We start from the raw sequence: 15,947 nt of genomic DNA, 5'->3' as shown, positions 1-15,947 counted from the left end.
ACTTAGCGGTTGAACTGTCTATAACAGATCAGTCATATGTAGTTTCGTAGTCATATTTTGAAGGGTAATTCGGTTGCTGATTGCTTAGGAAAGGCCGAGTCTAACTGATTCGAGGCCTTTGGTGAACCTTTTTTTTTTAAAAGACATTCTTACGTTAAACAACATCAATTCCCAAAGGAATAATAAATAGCTTAAAATTCAACTATTTTTAATAATATCTTGAATTTCAACAATTATCAACTTGATCTAGAAAAATAATAAAAAAGATATATATATATATATATATATATATATATATATATATATATATATATATATATATATATATATATATATATATATATTGATCATCTTCAAAGTTGATTATTTCATTCACTATTTCATTATTGTTTAATTCATTCGAAGTTAATTGTTCAATAACTAATTCTTCACTTAAATACATATCTTTTTCTACTAGTTGTGAAATTTATCAAGAGCTCGTTTTTGAGATTTGACTAATTTTTCTGTTCTTTTTTTTTAAATTTTTGTAGCTTTTCATATTCTAATGCTTATTTTCTAGTTGACATGCTTTTCAAATTTAAATAACAAATAAATAAACAAACACAAGTTTTCTTTTCTAGATTATTCAAGCCATATATCAATACAAAAAATAAAAATAAATCAAATTTAAAAAAGATAAGAATAATAACAATTAAAAATAGAATAATTGATACCACCTAGCAAGTTGACTAATTGAGATGAATATAATGATCGGATGATGACAATAAATTTTGTACAAAAAATTTTTTTTTGTAGAGAGGAGAGTAACAAAGTGTTTAGTTGAGAATATCATTGATTCATTGTCTATTTGTTTTGGATTTTTAAATAGATTTTGATAGAATACTAAGAGTTAATTCTAAAATATAAGGTTAATAATTTTAATAGAGTAATTTTGGAAAGAGAAGGCATTGAATTTTTTTGAAATAAAGAAGTAACATTTAAAGTCATTATTCAACTGTAAAAATATTTCTTATTTTTAATAATAGAGAGATGCCTAGAAATTAGGCTTTCCTACAATATATACTAAACTTAAAATAATTTTGAATTAAAAAAATTATTAATTATACTAACTAATAAATAGATATACAAAAATTTGGCCTTTCATAAATATTGGGTTAGCCTAGTGGTAAAGCCGCCACTGTTGCTTAGTTAACACAAGTACTACCTGCTCACAGTTCATTTCAACAATTTTTTATAAAATTGTTGTTCGAGACATCAAAGATTTGCAACTCAAAGAACAAATAATCAGCCTTAAAGGACCGTAATTTATTCGAATGTAGAACAAGAAACTGAAGCTGTAGCCAACGTGTAAATTAATATATCCTCTATCTTGTTGTTGCCGAGATCAACAACTTGAAGATTTGCACAATTGAGCAAAGATCTTGGGACTGACCCTACAAGTTCATTGCCATTGAAGTTAAGGGTTCTCAAATTACTGCCCTTTGACAATGTTTCAGGAATTGGCCATGGAATCTATTCTTCCTCAAATCCAACACACGCAGAGTATTGCTAAAGTTTCCAATTAATGCATTCTGGAATGGTGCCACTCAAGCTGTTGCTGGGCAGATCAAGAAATTCAATGGTACTTAAGTTCCAGATCAAACAAGGTGTCTCTCTGGTGAACCTATTGTTTGATATCAAAAAGACTTTCATATTAGATGATGGATCTAGAAACAATCCTTGAAGCAAGTTGGAACGAAAGTCAAGATATTCAAGATTCTTCCACGGAAGTTTCTTAATGCCTGTAAAAAAATGTTCTGATTCATCAAATATCCAAGAGGCTTTCTTTATGAAAGTGCCTTGGGGATTGAGGTATGTAATTTCAATATATTTGTGCCAGCATTCAGCAGCTGTATGCCCTGATTTGAAGCAAATTTGGCAGATAGGCACTGATTAGTTTGTGGTTCAATAGCAGACATATTGCCACTGCTAATAAGATTACCGCCAAATGAATTCTTTCCAAACTGAGCAAAATTATTACTTCCCATTAATGAACCATTTCTGCAACCTGAATTTTAATGTCCCTGCAAACCTCCTGTGTAACTTCCTCTTCCAGCATTGCCTTTTATTTGTGCAGAGTAAGCATTCATCATGCCAGAATTGCTATAGTCGGAAAGTTTGCAATATTAACATTGAACATTTGCTTTTCACTCCGACTTTGCTCAAGTCTAGTCTCATGAGTAGGAAGTAAAGCATAAGCATCATCATAATCCAGTTTACTTCCAGTGATGAAAGTAGCTATATCTAGATAACCAGCTCCAACCATTTAGAATCTGCTGCAACAAATCCTTCTCAGATGTTCGACTGCCAGCACAAGCCAATTTATCTGCTATCATTTTCATTTTTAAACAATACTCTTTTATACTTAGAGACTCTTTTCTCAAAAAATACATCTCATATCTAAGTTGAAGAACCCAGCTTCAGACTGCACACCAAACTTTTTGTCCAAATTTCTCCAAACATCAAAAAAAGTATTACAAGGAAGTAGAAGACTTAGTACACCTTCACTGACGGAACTGAGTAACCTTCTCAGAAGCATTTGATCTTGAGATCTCCAAGTAACATAATTAGGATTCTTAATTTGTTACATAGATCCAGAAGCTGCTCCAGCATAATTTGATGAAGTGATGAATCGATTTGGAGCTGTTTTCTCTTCAGTGATATAGCCTTCTAGACGATTTCCTCTTATAGAGGCATAGAACAAGATTACGCCAAATGATGTAATTAGATCCATCTAATTTGATCAAAGTGATGAAAGAAAATGTTGTTCGTGGTGCTGGATTTGTAGTAAATGTACTAGAATTTGTATTAAAATTGCTTGTGCTAGCCATTCTGGCTCTGATACCATGAAACAAATATGAAAAATTGATTGAAAGCTGTTGTTTGGCAACTGAGAAAATTTGAGAGAATATTCTTTGCAATGAATCTTTTATTTCTAATTAATGAATGTGTCCAGATCTTAGATATTTATACGTCTTACAAGAAATTAATGCTTTACTAACTGTATTAAGCTAATCTAAATCAGCTAAATGTAAGCACATGCAGGAGAGCATGCATGACAGAATTTGCTGAGCTGTCATTGCTGTTGAGCTGCAGTAGCTGACTCATCAATATTGGCATTTGACTTGTTTATCTCGGCAGTGCTGCTACATTTCTTCACACTTGACTGTTGCTTTTCTTCTTTACTTCAACAAGGTGAGCTATCTTCACTCCCTTTATAAGACTGGATTCAATTACCCCCAAGACCCTAGTAATATCTCAAGTCTTGAGCAAGATTAACAAACAAAGAATCAAACGCGAATTGAATCAAGAAATAAATGAAAACAGATCAAAAACACAGAGATTTAAGCAGTTCAGCACCTGATACGTACTGGTGCCTACGTGCACTGAGAAACATTGCTTAGTGCTTTCACTATATCAAGAATTGAAGTTACAAGGCTATAGAGACTATTTCAAGATTACAAGAATGGAACTTTCTCTCTCCCCCCTCGATTGTTACATAAACCAGCTTATATAACAGAAACAGCTGCAACTTGTAGACCCACATTGCACAGTATTGAGCCACGTAGCGTAACGGTTTTAACAGCTTTCACTTCTCATGTGCTGCTGACGAGCCTCTTTAGTGAATTGGCCAAAACAACTTTGAGTCTGTCGTTTCTCAGGGGTTTGAGGTTTACGCAATCTTCATACATGCTGCAGATGACAGTTATAATCAGATCTCGATTACTCAGGACGACTTGTCTTATCTCTGAGTTTGTGCTCATACTCAACAATATCCAAGTTAATTAAACAGGAAATAAATCAAATCCCAAATGATCAACTAACTAGGAAGCTGAATGATCCCGTCAAAATATGAAAAGAACAAAGGAAACAATAAGCTATCATACCTAACAACTTAGACCCATCAGAAGCTTCAGATCCAGTAGCAGATGCATGTATTTAATTTGTTAGGTAGCTGTGACCACCATGGACAACACACGAGCTTCCGGCAAGTAATTCAAGAAACGGAACAACATAAACAGCAATACTACTACTCATGGCTGCCTGATTTCAATGCTGTGCAAGTTGCAATATAATTAACGTGTGTAATGCAGAATCTCTTCAAGTGCATTGTCCTTTTGCTAGCATATATGTGCTTTGCCTGGTGTACCTGAGTTACACTCAATTCCTAAAACACACTAACTTTGCTTTCTGTCCTACTAAGGTATTCCCTTAATCCTTTGACAGATTCCCAATGCTCTTTTAGATTAGCTACGAACCAGCTCTCCACACCAGGACACATCATAGTAACCTAAGCTGCCCACTACACTATTTAGCAGCACCCTCAGCTTATTTTTCCATCTAGATCCTTACAATTCAGCCTCTCATCTCATATGTATACAACAGCAGATAGAAAGCTCCACCTTGCTCAGCATTCCCTAAACAATCTCCACTATCAAAATATTCTCCTTAGGATGAAGTGTGGTTCATTAGATGGATTGCTACGGCACTCCTTGAGCACCTAATCCTCAAACTCCATCTACATCAGCTATAGAGAACTCTTTAGCCCATACAAAGACTTCTTGGCCAAAAGTCTACCCTTGTCTCTTTCGAGCTTGGCACTAGCTATTCCTTAGTTAACCTTGTATTTATAGCCCATAAATTACATGCCAGCAGTCCCCCTTTACACGTCCTTAATCCTCATGGTTTTCATTTAATCAATGATTCCCCGTGGAAATCATGCAATATCCTCAAGAATTAAAATCTCCAAATCTTAATCATAGAGATCAAATGCAAAAATTCTAAGTATATACTGTGAAAAGAGGTAAGCTAGCACCGCCCGTCTAGATGGGGTGCCAGCCATTGTCAACATTCAAAGATTTGAATGTTGACATTCAAATCCTTGAATGAAGAAAAGAAGCAAACAACTTTGACAAGGAAGAAGAAAAAGGAAGAGTTGAAGAAGATAATGGCGGTGGAAAATATAACAATATTTTAATAGCCAATTTTGGCTATAAAAAGGGGTGCTGCTCATTTGGTTTGGGCATCTAGTTTTGTGAAGAAACAAAGTTTAGAGCTTGAGTAATTTTAAGGAATTAAAATTATAAAGTTCTTGTGGGTGAGAGAAAATTATTTCTGAGAGTGTGGTTGTAATAATTTTTCACATAGTGAATATTTTTTCTTTGGTTGTCTTTTTGACAACGACCGTGGTTTTTCTCCGGATTTAGAGTTTTCCACGTAAATCTTATGTTGTGTGATTGGTATATTCTCCATTTAATTTTTTTTATTAATTTGTTGCTTGATAAATTGCTTGGAGAGATCTTAGGAGAAAGCTCAATTTCCTAACAATGGTATCAAAGCCATTGATTGAAGTTTTGGTGTCGAGGCACTATTCACGTATACGGTATTGTTCACGTATACTGTACTATTCATGTGAAGCTGTGGGAGCCAATCCAAACAGTCTGTGGTGAAGAGTAAAAGCTTATCTGCAAAGCAAATATGTCAGGATTGAAATTTTCAAGTCTGGTAAAATTTGAAATGGAAAAATTCGATGGAAGAATTAACTTTGACTTGTGGCAAGTTTAAGTCAAAGATGTGTTGATTCAATTTGGGTTACACAAGGCATTGAGGGGGAAGCCATCCCCTGCTTCCAATAGTGGCTCTGGAAAAGCTAGTATGAGTGATGAAGATTGGGAAGAATTAGATGATAGAGCTGCAAGTGCCATACGACTATGTCTGGCAAAGAATGTTCTTGCAAATGTAGGAAATATTCCTACAGCGAAAGAACTTTGGGAGAAGCTAGAAAAGTTGTATCAAACAAAGAGCATCTCAAATCGATTGTACCTGAAGGAGCAATTTCACACACTACGAATGGCTGAAGGTACAAAAATTTCTGATCACCTCAGTGTTCTCAATGGTATTGTGTCAGAACTAGAAGCCATTGGAGTTAAAATTGAAGATGAGGACAAGGCGCTTAGATTACTATGGTCACTTCCAACTTCCTACAAACACATGTTACCTACTTTGATGTATGGGAAGGAGATAGTAGATCTTGAAGAAGTTACTAGTACTTTACTCTCAGAAGAAAGAAGACTGAGTGGTGAAAGTACTGAAACTATAGATGTCTCGACTTTGGCAGTTGTAGGGAATTGAAAGAAAGATAAATCTAAGAAGAAAGGAGTTTGTTGGGGGTGTGGACAATTGGGGCACTTAAAAAGAGATTGTCATGGTAGAAATGGAGCAGGATTGGCAAGTGGCTCCATATCAGATACTGATAGTATTGATAGTGGTAAGTCTCTCATCATCGTGGGAGACGATGGTCTCTTGTAAAATGGATGATGATGACATCCTCATGGTATACCGCTGGTACCATGAAAGGGGATATGCTACTACTAGTGGGTCCACAAGATTTACTCACAAGGCATGGCTGGCATTGATGCAGGGTGTGTGGTGGAATTTATGTCGATGGCTGACAAACTTCCAGGAAGGCCAACATGGAAGTTGCACCATAAATTTCAGCATGATATTTCGACATGTGCCAATGTAAAATTCTTAGAATTGGTAATTAATTCTAAGTTGTATACTCTTTATGGTGAAATAGGATAATTCTCTATGGTGAGGATTATGACTAAGGTGAAAATAGTAAGCTTGTTGTGGAGATTGATTGGTTCTCAATGAAATCTCCAAGTGGGAGAATGTGAAAAGAGGTAAGCTGGAACCGCCCTTCTAGATGGGGTGCCAGCCATTGTCAACATTCAAAGATTTGAATGTTGACATTCAAATCTTTGAATGAAGAAAAGAAGCAAACAACTTTGACAAGGAAGAAGAAAAATGAAGAGTTGAAGAAGATAATAGCGGTGGAAAATATAATAGTATTTTAATAGCCAATTTTGGCTATAAAAAGGGGTGTTGCTCATTTGGTTTGGGCATCCAGTTTTGTGAAGAAACAAAGTTTAGAGCTTGAGTAATTTTAAGGAATTAAAATTATACAGTTCTTATGGGTGAGAGAAAATTATTTCTGAGAGTGTGGTTGTAATAATTTTTCACATAGTGAATATTTTTTCTCTGGTTGTATTTTTGACAAAGACCTGATTTTTCTGCAAATTTGAAATTTTCCACGTAAATCTTATGTTGTGTGATTGGTATATTCTTCATTTAATTTTTCTTATTAATTTGTTGCTTGATAAATTGCTTGGAGAGATCTTCAGAGGAAGCTCAATTTCCTAACATATACAAGAAAAACAGTGCTTTAATGTCATAGATATTCATACCTTAAGCATGTCTATAATTATCCCACACTTTTGTCACTATAATAATTAAAAAAAAACACTAAAAAGCTTTGGCGACTCTCTCTTCAATCTCAAATTGCCGACCATAAAGGAGACGAAGGAGCTAGCTCTCATTTTCTCGGTTCAATTTATCTATCCATACCTAGGCCTTTTTTAAGCTAATGGGCTTGGATCAAAATGACTAAAATGGCCTTGACTAAAACTAGGTCCAATAACAAATAAGTCAAAGTACCACCATAATGTTAATACTAGTACTAATATTGATAGTAATAACAAAAAACAACAACAATAGTAATCACATTATAAAAAAATTGATAAAATCAATAATCACAACCATACTGCATACAATCAAAATAATACTAATAATTACTTGCATAATTTTTGGATTTTGCAATAAATGTGACTATAGTTTTATCCCTAAAACCTAACATATGCCTTAGGGGTGGGCACCAACCCGCCCAACCCGTGAACCCGACCCAACCCGTATGAATTTTTGCGGGTTGGGTTGGGTTGATAAAATTTACGGGTCGGGTTGGGTTGTTAAATTTTCAACCCGCACTGTTTGCAGGTTGGGTCGGGTTGTAAATTTTTAACCCAACCCGACCCGTCAACCCGTATATATGAATATATATTTAGCAACTTCTCTGAACCCTAAACTCAAATTCTCTTGTTTAAAGAACAGCCGCAGCTGCTCATCTGCTCGCGCATAGAACACAACAACATCACGACTCAACGTTTCTTGAAAAGCTGCTCAAATTGCTCAAACTACACATCGTCACATGCTTAGGTTCTTTCTTCTTTCTATTTTACTAATTTATTATTATTTTGAAACAAGTTGGTCATTTGATTTCATGATTTGGTGCTTTATAATATTTTGTTATTGATAAAAGTTGGTCAAATTTTGGTTGTTATGATGGTGTCAAGCTTAATCAACAATCGGATTAACATAAATAAAATAATTGTTATTATTACAATCTTAGGGAAAAAGCTTTTCGACAAACATCTCCTGGGCATTGTTCTGCAGAAATATATTCAGTATTACTATTAACTAGTCATGCTCTCAAATTCACATATGTATTCTATCTCCGATGGATTTTTTTTTCATAAAATTATTTTAATCATATTTATTTATTGTAGTATCCAAACATGGTTAAATGTATTAATATAAGAGCTTTAAGCTTGCTGTGACCACTATTTGTTATTTTTTTGATTATTTGTTAATTATTAATAGGATAATAACAATATTCTTGGCCTTGAATTTTTTCCTTGTAGATGGAAGCAAATTCATCCAGTAATCCAGGAGTTAATATCTCTACACCTTCAACAACTCAAAGTACAACTGATAGTGCTATTAATACAAATGCAGGCAATGGAAAAGGTGGAAAAGCGTCAAAAGTATGGGAACATTACACAAAATTAGAGAATGATACAAAATGTAAGTGTAACTACTGTTCTAAAGTGTATGCGTATCATTCTAGATTTATTGGGACCCGTACTTTATGGAATCACTTGGCAGCATGCACAGCCTATGCTGATAGGAAAGTTGATTTAAAACAAAAAACCTTGGTGTTTGAGGATAACACAACTGGTGGTGGCAGTAATCTTGTGGCAATATCTTGTAGCAAAGAGGACATTAGAAAAGCATGCATTGAGATGATAATTATTGATGAATTGCCCTTTAGTTTTGTTGAAAAAGAAGGGTTTCTGAAATTTATGAGCAAAGCTTGTCCAAAACTTGATCGTTTTTCTAGGAGAACTGTTGCTAGAGATGTGTATCAGTTGTACTTAAATGAGAAGAATAATTTGAAAAAAGTGTTTGCTCGTAATAAGTATAGGGTTTGTATAACAACTGATTTTTGGACTTCAATACAAAATTTGAATTACATGGTTATTACAGCCCATTTTATTGATGATGAGTGGCAACTTCATAAAAGGATATTAAACTTTTGCCAGATCGATGATCATAAAGGAGATACAATTGGAAAATTGATTGAGTCTTGCTTGCTTGAATGGGGTATTGATAAAGTGTTTACAATTACTGTTGATAATGCAAGTTCGAATGATTTGGTCATTTCTTATTTAAAAAAGAAGCTGAATAATTGGGGTGGGCTTGTGTTGAATGGTGATTACCTTCATGTTAGATGTTGTGCACATATTATAAATTTGATTGTGACTGAGGGGTTGAAAGAGATGAATAATTTTGTTTCTAGCATTCGCAATGCTGTGAAATATATAAGATCATCACCGGCTAGATTAGTAAGGTTTAGAAAATGTGTTGAGCATGAAAAACTTGATTCTAAACGTATTGTTGTGATGGATGTTCCTACTAGGTGGAATTCCACATATTTGATGTTAGAGAGTGCTCTTGTATATCAAAAAGCTTTTGAACGATTGGAGGATGATGATGGATTTTATAGATCCTATTTTGAAGAGAAAGAGGGTGGAAAAAAAAGGATTGGGCCACTGGAACATATAGATTGGGTGAATGCAAGTGTGTTGAATAATTTTTTGGAGAATTTCTATGAAATTACAAAAACATTTAGTGCTTCTTTGTCTGTTACATCACATTTGTATTTTCATGAGATGCATTCTATAGAGTCAAATTTAAAAGGATTGATACTAAGTGATGATTCTTATTTGAGTGCAATGGCCAAGAAGATGAAAGAGAAGTATGACAAATATTGGGGTTCCCTCAACACTCTAAATAAGTTGTTAATTGTTGCTGTTGTGCTTGATCCGCGTTATAAATTGAGTTTTGTGAAATTTTGTTTTGAGGAGTTGTATGATGAAAATGTTGTGTGTGAGCTCATAAAAGTGATTAAGGGCTTATTATCTTCTTTGTATGACTTTTACACAAATAATAACTCTAGATGTGATAGTGGTAGCCAAAACCAATCTGTTAATGCTGTCATTTGTCCATCCGAGTTAGGGAAAAAAAGTGATATTATTGATTATAGACTAGCCAAGGTAGCAAAACTTTCAAAATGGAAAAAGAAGCAGCTGGAAGAGGATGGTGTAGAGTTGAAAAATGAAGTGGACAAATATTTATTAGATGATTGTGAAAATTGCTTTGATGATTCATTTGATTTGTTGAACTGGTGGAAGGTAAATGGTGGGAAGTATAAAGTTTTGTCTAATGTAGCCAAAGACATTCTTTCAATCCCAATATCTACAGTTGCTTCTGAGTCTGCATTCAGTACAGGAGGACGCATTCTTGATCCATTTCGAGCTTTTTTGAGTCCTAAAATGGTAGAGAGCTTAATATGTGGGCAAAATTGGCTTTGTTCTTCTCGTATTGCCGTAGAAGAGGATACATCTTCGGTTGAAGATATGGCATTTTATGAATCAATTACATCAGGTAAATATTTATATTATGATTTTTATTTTTATTCTATTTATATTTTCCTTGTATTTATTTGTTATAACATATATGCCTAATATTTTTATTTTTATTGTTATATAGATTCAAGATTGGCATCAGATTTTGACGTCATTAATTTGGATTGATCTGGATTTTGATGTCATTGGACTGATCTTCATTACACTTTTGTTGGTTGGTGTAGCAATGGTTTCGGGAAAACTCTCTTCCTATGTATGGAAGACTTATAATTTCACTCTTTGGACTTTAATGTTTTGTATTAAACAAGATTTTAAATTTATGTACTTTTTTTTCATTAGTTATGTACTAATAATTTGATTGCTAAATTTTGAAATATTGGATTTGTTGTAAGAATTTTAGTATTTGTGTTTCTTTTAATTTTTTTAATTATTTTTTATTTTTATTTAGACAATAAAAATGGGTTTTTTCAAAAGCTCAACCCAATCAACCCAACCCGACCCAACCCGCAGAGTTGCGGGTTGGGTCGGGTTGGGTTGAAAAATTTAATGGGTTGGGTTGGGTTGAATTTTTTCAACCCGTTCTATATGCGGGTTGGGTCGGGTTGGCTATCAACCCGACCCAACCCGACCCGTGCCCACCCCTAATATGCCTAATTAGGAAAAGACTCATTACTTTTAGCTGCCTTAAACTATAAATTAGCTCTATAGCGTAAATAGGAAGTTTTTGTATATTGTAAGAAAGATTAAACTTCCCAAAATATGGTTGGTTGACTTAGTTGTGAAGTAAAAAAATTCCAATGAAAACGGGTTCATCTTGTCATTTTTTGAACACTTGGAGTTAGGAGTGGGCAAAATGATCAAATTACACTGTTTTAAAGAGAGTGGGCAAAATGATCAAAATGACCAAACGGTTGTGGCTCAGTTGGCGGGGCAGGCTGGGTAAGTGGGAAGAGCTCTCGGGTTCGATCCTCACTAAACACACCATTTGGGAGGGGTAAAGAGCCTTAACTGTGACTACACTCCGAATCCGAATTAGTCGGGGCCCAATGCGGTCGCCGGAAATCGGATGGTTTAAACAAAAAAAAAAAGAGAGTGGGCATGTTTATATGTATAGCTTGTCCTTTGACTAAAGTAAAGGATTCCCTTATTGTAAAATTACTCATATATAATTGGGAAATTGGGATCCCTTATTCCCTTGTTTAAAAATTTTCGCATATATTAAAAGTCGGTTTTATTGATATCACAAGGCATGCTTGTTACATATTCTGAGTACATGCTTTAAGAACAAAAACAGTAGGATGACTCTATCTATTATTACATTGACATCAGTGGTAGATGGAGTACGTACATGTACAAGAGAAAGCATAAGGACGTACTCCAAGACAAAGCGCATAATGCAGACTGGTAGACAAATTTTATTGAAAGAGAGAGAATTCCGAGAAACTAAAGCTTGAACATAAACTGACTGAACAGGAGACAAACACTAAGCAGACAAAGACATACGTATAGGAACATCATCAGTAGCTTTGATACACGACAAAGACTGGAAATTATTGATCTTGAGAGGGTACTTCGACTTGATAGCGACCACCTTATAGCAAACTGATGCCTGCAATATTAAGGCGAGTACAATGTTGGCATAAGGATAAGGGGGTGTTTCTTAGTGACAGCCAACCCGTATTCTTCAGTCATATCCAAGTTCGCATCAACTGCACCACCAGGAAGCTTCCAGTCAAACCAATACAAAAGGTTGGCCAACAGATACTCAGCTGCAACTTTTCCAAACAACATCCCGGGGCAAAATCTTCTTCCAGTACCAAACGGAATGAAATCAAAGTGTTGGCCATTAAAATCAATCGTGCTGTTAATAAACCTCTCTGGCAGAAACTCTTCTGCTCTATCCCACACCTTCGGGTCCCTCTGAATGGCCCACACATTCATATACACAATTGTTTTGGCAGGAATATCATAACCTCCTAGATTGACACTAGTTGAAGTTTCTCGAGGAAATGAAATGGTACCTGCCGGATGTAATCTCAGAGATTCCTTAATAACACATTTTAAATAGTGCATCTGATCGACATCATCCATATTTATACTTGATTTGTTTTTCACCACCCTCCTTACCTCTTCTTGTGCTTTCTTCAACAACTTGGGATTTTTCGCTAGTTCAGCCATTGCCCATTCTACTGTTGTTGCAGTTGTCTGAGTTCCTCCCGTGAACATGTCCTAAAAGATCAAATAAGAAAACTTCAATTAGCCACCTCTGTATCGTATATTATCATGCATGCATGTGTATGTGTACGAGAGATTGTAATTGATAATCAATTAGTAAACAAATAACTAAATAATTATTTTCCATATACACACACACATAAATACATGTATATGTGTGTGTGGAGCTAATGAGAAATTCTTATGTCCGGATGTCTAAATGCAGATTTGTTATTACATCATAATTAAACCAAAATACTATAAGACCATATAGCATAAGAGCGAATCCATACAAAATTCGAATTTAGGCATCTTGACCTAGAAATTGCGTATGACTAATATACATATGTGTGCGTGCGCTTATCTGATAACATTCTTAAAACGTTAATTAAAATTAGATATGGAGAAAAATCTAATTCGAGAGGAGAGAGATACCAAGAGAAGTGCTTTAAGATTGTCTTGAGTCAGCTCGATCCCTAGCTTGCCATCCTTTTGAAGTTTGAGGAGTGCATACACCAAATCTTTTTTATCAGACTGGTCATTATCTTCATGGCTCATTGCTGATATCCTGTGCTCTTCAATCACCTGATCAAACAAAGCATCAAATTCTCTAGTGGTTGCTTTCAAGCGACCAATGTGTCCCGTAACAACGTCCAGCCATCCAAAAGAAGGAAACAAATCTCTGAAACTAATGGATCCTAACTGAATCAACAGCCTTTTTGATAACTCCCCGAACTTATTGCTCTTCCCCCCAGCAGTACTTTCTTCTTCTACCCTCCGACCAAGAACGGAACGGGATACTATGTTGTTGGTAACAGTTTGAAGCATCTCAGCTAAACTAACGGAGCCCCGGCTTAAACACGAAGAACGAATTTTATTGATCATGATTGCAACCTCCTCTTCTTTTACATAGTGCAATGATTGCACTTTTTTATTACTCAAAAGCCCAAGAACACAAGTCTTCCTAGCTTCTCTCCAGTATTCGCCATAAGAAGAAAAGCCAATGTCTTTGCTTCCATAAAGGAGAACATCTCCAGCTGTGGTTTTGGGACGGTTCGAGAAAACAATATCATGATTTTTGATAATGTCTCTAGTTATCTCAGCTGATGAGACAACAAGAGTTGGAGAATGACCCAAGTGCATGAACATCAAAGGGCCATACTTGCTGGATAGATCTTTAAGAGAGCGATGGGGGAGAGAGCCTAGCTGGTGAAGGTTGCCAATTATAGGTAAGCCTGGTGGGGATGGAGGTAAGTTGAGTTTACTTTTATTTCTACTGAGCTTGAGGCGCAAAATAAGAAATGGAGAAAGAAGAAGAAGGAGAAGGAGAAGAAGAGACACCAACATGTTGTTGTAACGAGTTGATAACAAATAAGTTTACTTAAAAGTTGCAGATCTTCACTTGAGGCCACTCACTTAAAACTTCGCTCATATATATATATATATATATATAGGAGCATGCATGAAACCTGGAGAAACCTGCGTCTCTTAATTTTTAATACTTTTAGTCATTACGTCCATGATTGAAATATGACTTTTCTACATTCAAATTGATTATTTAACAAAGAAAGAGATGAAAGATGATAATGTTAGTTTTTTTTTTTTTCAAGAGGAGAGAGATTTTTTATTTTATTTATTTATTTCTGCTGTTTCTAAAGTACAACTTGGGGGTAGAAAAAACAGTACGGCGGGGGATTTGTTTGACTGAATAGCATTTGATTGAAAAACGACTTTTTTTTAGATTCAAATTGATTATTTAATATCTTTACAGATTAAAACTAGTTTTTGTAGACTCCCATCGGCCTACTAACTTCAACTCATAATAAAAATGATATAGGATTTCTTTAGTTTATAAAATTCATATTAAATTTGGATCCCCTCCTTATATTATCTCTCTTTATCTACGCTCTGCTTTCAAAAATCTATCACATTTTTAAAATAACAAATTAGTTAAAAGATAGAAAAATAAAAATTCCATTATCCTATATAAATAAGGGCTCATTTTGAATTGATTTCGAGAGGCTTAAAAGTATTTTAAAAAGTTAAAAGTTAATTTTTGGTTTTTTTAAAAAAAAATTACTTTTAACAAAATCACCACGTTCTACAATTTTGAAAAGCAGTGAAGGAGTATTATTCCAAAGTTTGATTTTGAAAATCACTTTTGTACTTAATAAAATTTTATATATATTATAAAAATTAAAAATTATTTTTATTATTTAAGAAATAAAATCATCAACTTTAAGAGATTATTATTATTACCAATTATATTGAGATATTTTATTTTTAGTTATCAATTATTAAATGTATGAATTAAAAAATATTTTATGTACATGTTTATAAATGTTTAAATAAGTTTTATTATATCTAATTCAATCATTTATATTTTTTCAGTAGTTTAACAATAAGAATTATCAAATACATATAATTGCTTTTAAAATCCATAATAATTTTAAAAATATATATTACCAAATATTTAATTGACTCTCTTAATTGTTTCTATAGCAAAACTAATAATAATTATTTTAATAATTATATTATTACCAAACTGGCTCAAACACATTAAATTAGAGTATGACTTTTTATGTCTTTTAATAAATATCTTATTTTAATAACATAAGAGATCTCTAATTAAAAAATTACTCTATGTGTGTGTGTGTGCATACGCGTAGAAAAAAAATATTTATTTAAAAAGATTGTGAAAGTAATTGAATGAGCATGCATATACGCAATAGACATACAGACTGGCGAGGCGGTTGACGATGGCATGGAGCTGTATAAGAGTGTTGAAAATTTTGGCCACAAAAAAATGAATTAACGGTACTTTAAGTTTGGAAAATATCAATGTTATGACCTGACTTTCCTTGATAGTGGGGTTAAAGAGAAAAATGAAACCAAATGTTAACCATACAATTAATTTATTGTTTGAACTGGTTTGATTGGATCCTGATCTGAAATGTAGCAAGGCAACCTCAAATAAAAATTTCCATTTTAAGACAACGTTTCGGGAAATAATAAATTTTCTCGATAACTACTTTGGTAAGTGCTTCAAAATTTCCAAGACGGTAATAAATGTCGGTCCAATTAATT

General features: G+C 34.0%; 1 protein-coding gene and 1 long non-coding RNA gene across 4 annotated transcripts; both read right to left on the bottom strand.

The window, feature by feature from the left end:
* Positions 1–2,950: 2,950 nt before the first annotated feature.
* Positions 2,951–4,837, bottom strand: LOC107176887 (uncharacterized). 3 transcript variants are annotated; one of them, XR_001508130.3, is made up of 3 exons: positions 3,927–4,837; positions 3,400–3,732; positions 2,951–3,303 (listed from the first exon to the last, which is right to left on the bottom strand). It is a non-coding gene; the product is annotated as an uncharacterized LOC107176887 (long non-coding RNA). The 3 variants fall into 3 exon arrangements; XR_003065242.2 differs by having other exon boundaries at positions 2,951–3,286; XR_003065241.2 differs by lacking the exon at positions 2,951–3,303 and having other exon boundaries at positions 3,383–3,732.
* Positions 4,838–11,860: 7,023 nt separating this feature from the next.
* Positions 11,861–14,291, bottom strand: LOC102621971 (cytochrome P450 71A1-like). Its single transcript, XM_025099408.2, has 2 exons — positions 13,296–14,291; positions 11,861–12,875 (listed from the first exon to the last, which is right to left on the bottom strand). Exons 1-2 carry the CDS (start codon positions 14,205–14,207, stop codon positions 12,264–12,266), a joined length of 1,524 nt encoding a protein of 507 aa, XP_024955176.2. The 5' UTR covers positions 14,208–14,291; the 3' UTR covers positions 11,861–12,263.
* Between the last annotated feature and the right edge of the window lie 1,656 nt (positions 14,292–15,947).

This window comes from Citrus sinensis, chromosome 3, assembly GCF_022201045.2.
Source record: "Citrus sinensis cultivar Valencia sweet orange chromosome 3, DVS_A1.0, whole genome shotgun sequence".
NCBI classification, from domain to species: domain Eukaryota; kingdom Viridiplantae; phylum Streptophyta; class Magnoliopsida; order Sapindales; family Rutaceae; genus Citrus; species Citrus sinensis.
The sequence above is the reverse complement of the archived record's forward strand: the minus strand, read 5'-3'. Positions and strand labels throughout refer to the sequence as shown.

Coding starts and splice junctions, on each gene's coding strand:
- LOC102621971 (XM_025099408.2), bottom strand. CDS start 14,207: ATGTTGGTGTCTCTTCTTCTCCTTCTCCTTCTTCTTCTTTCTCCATTT. Junction 12,876..13,295: donor ATCTTAAAGCACTTCTCTTG/GTATCTCTCTCC, acceptor TTGATCTTTTAG/GACATGTTCACGGGAGGAAC.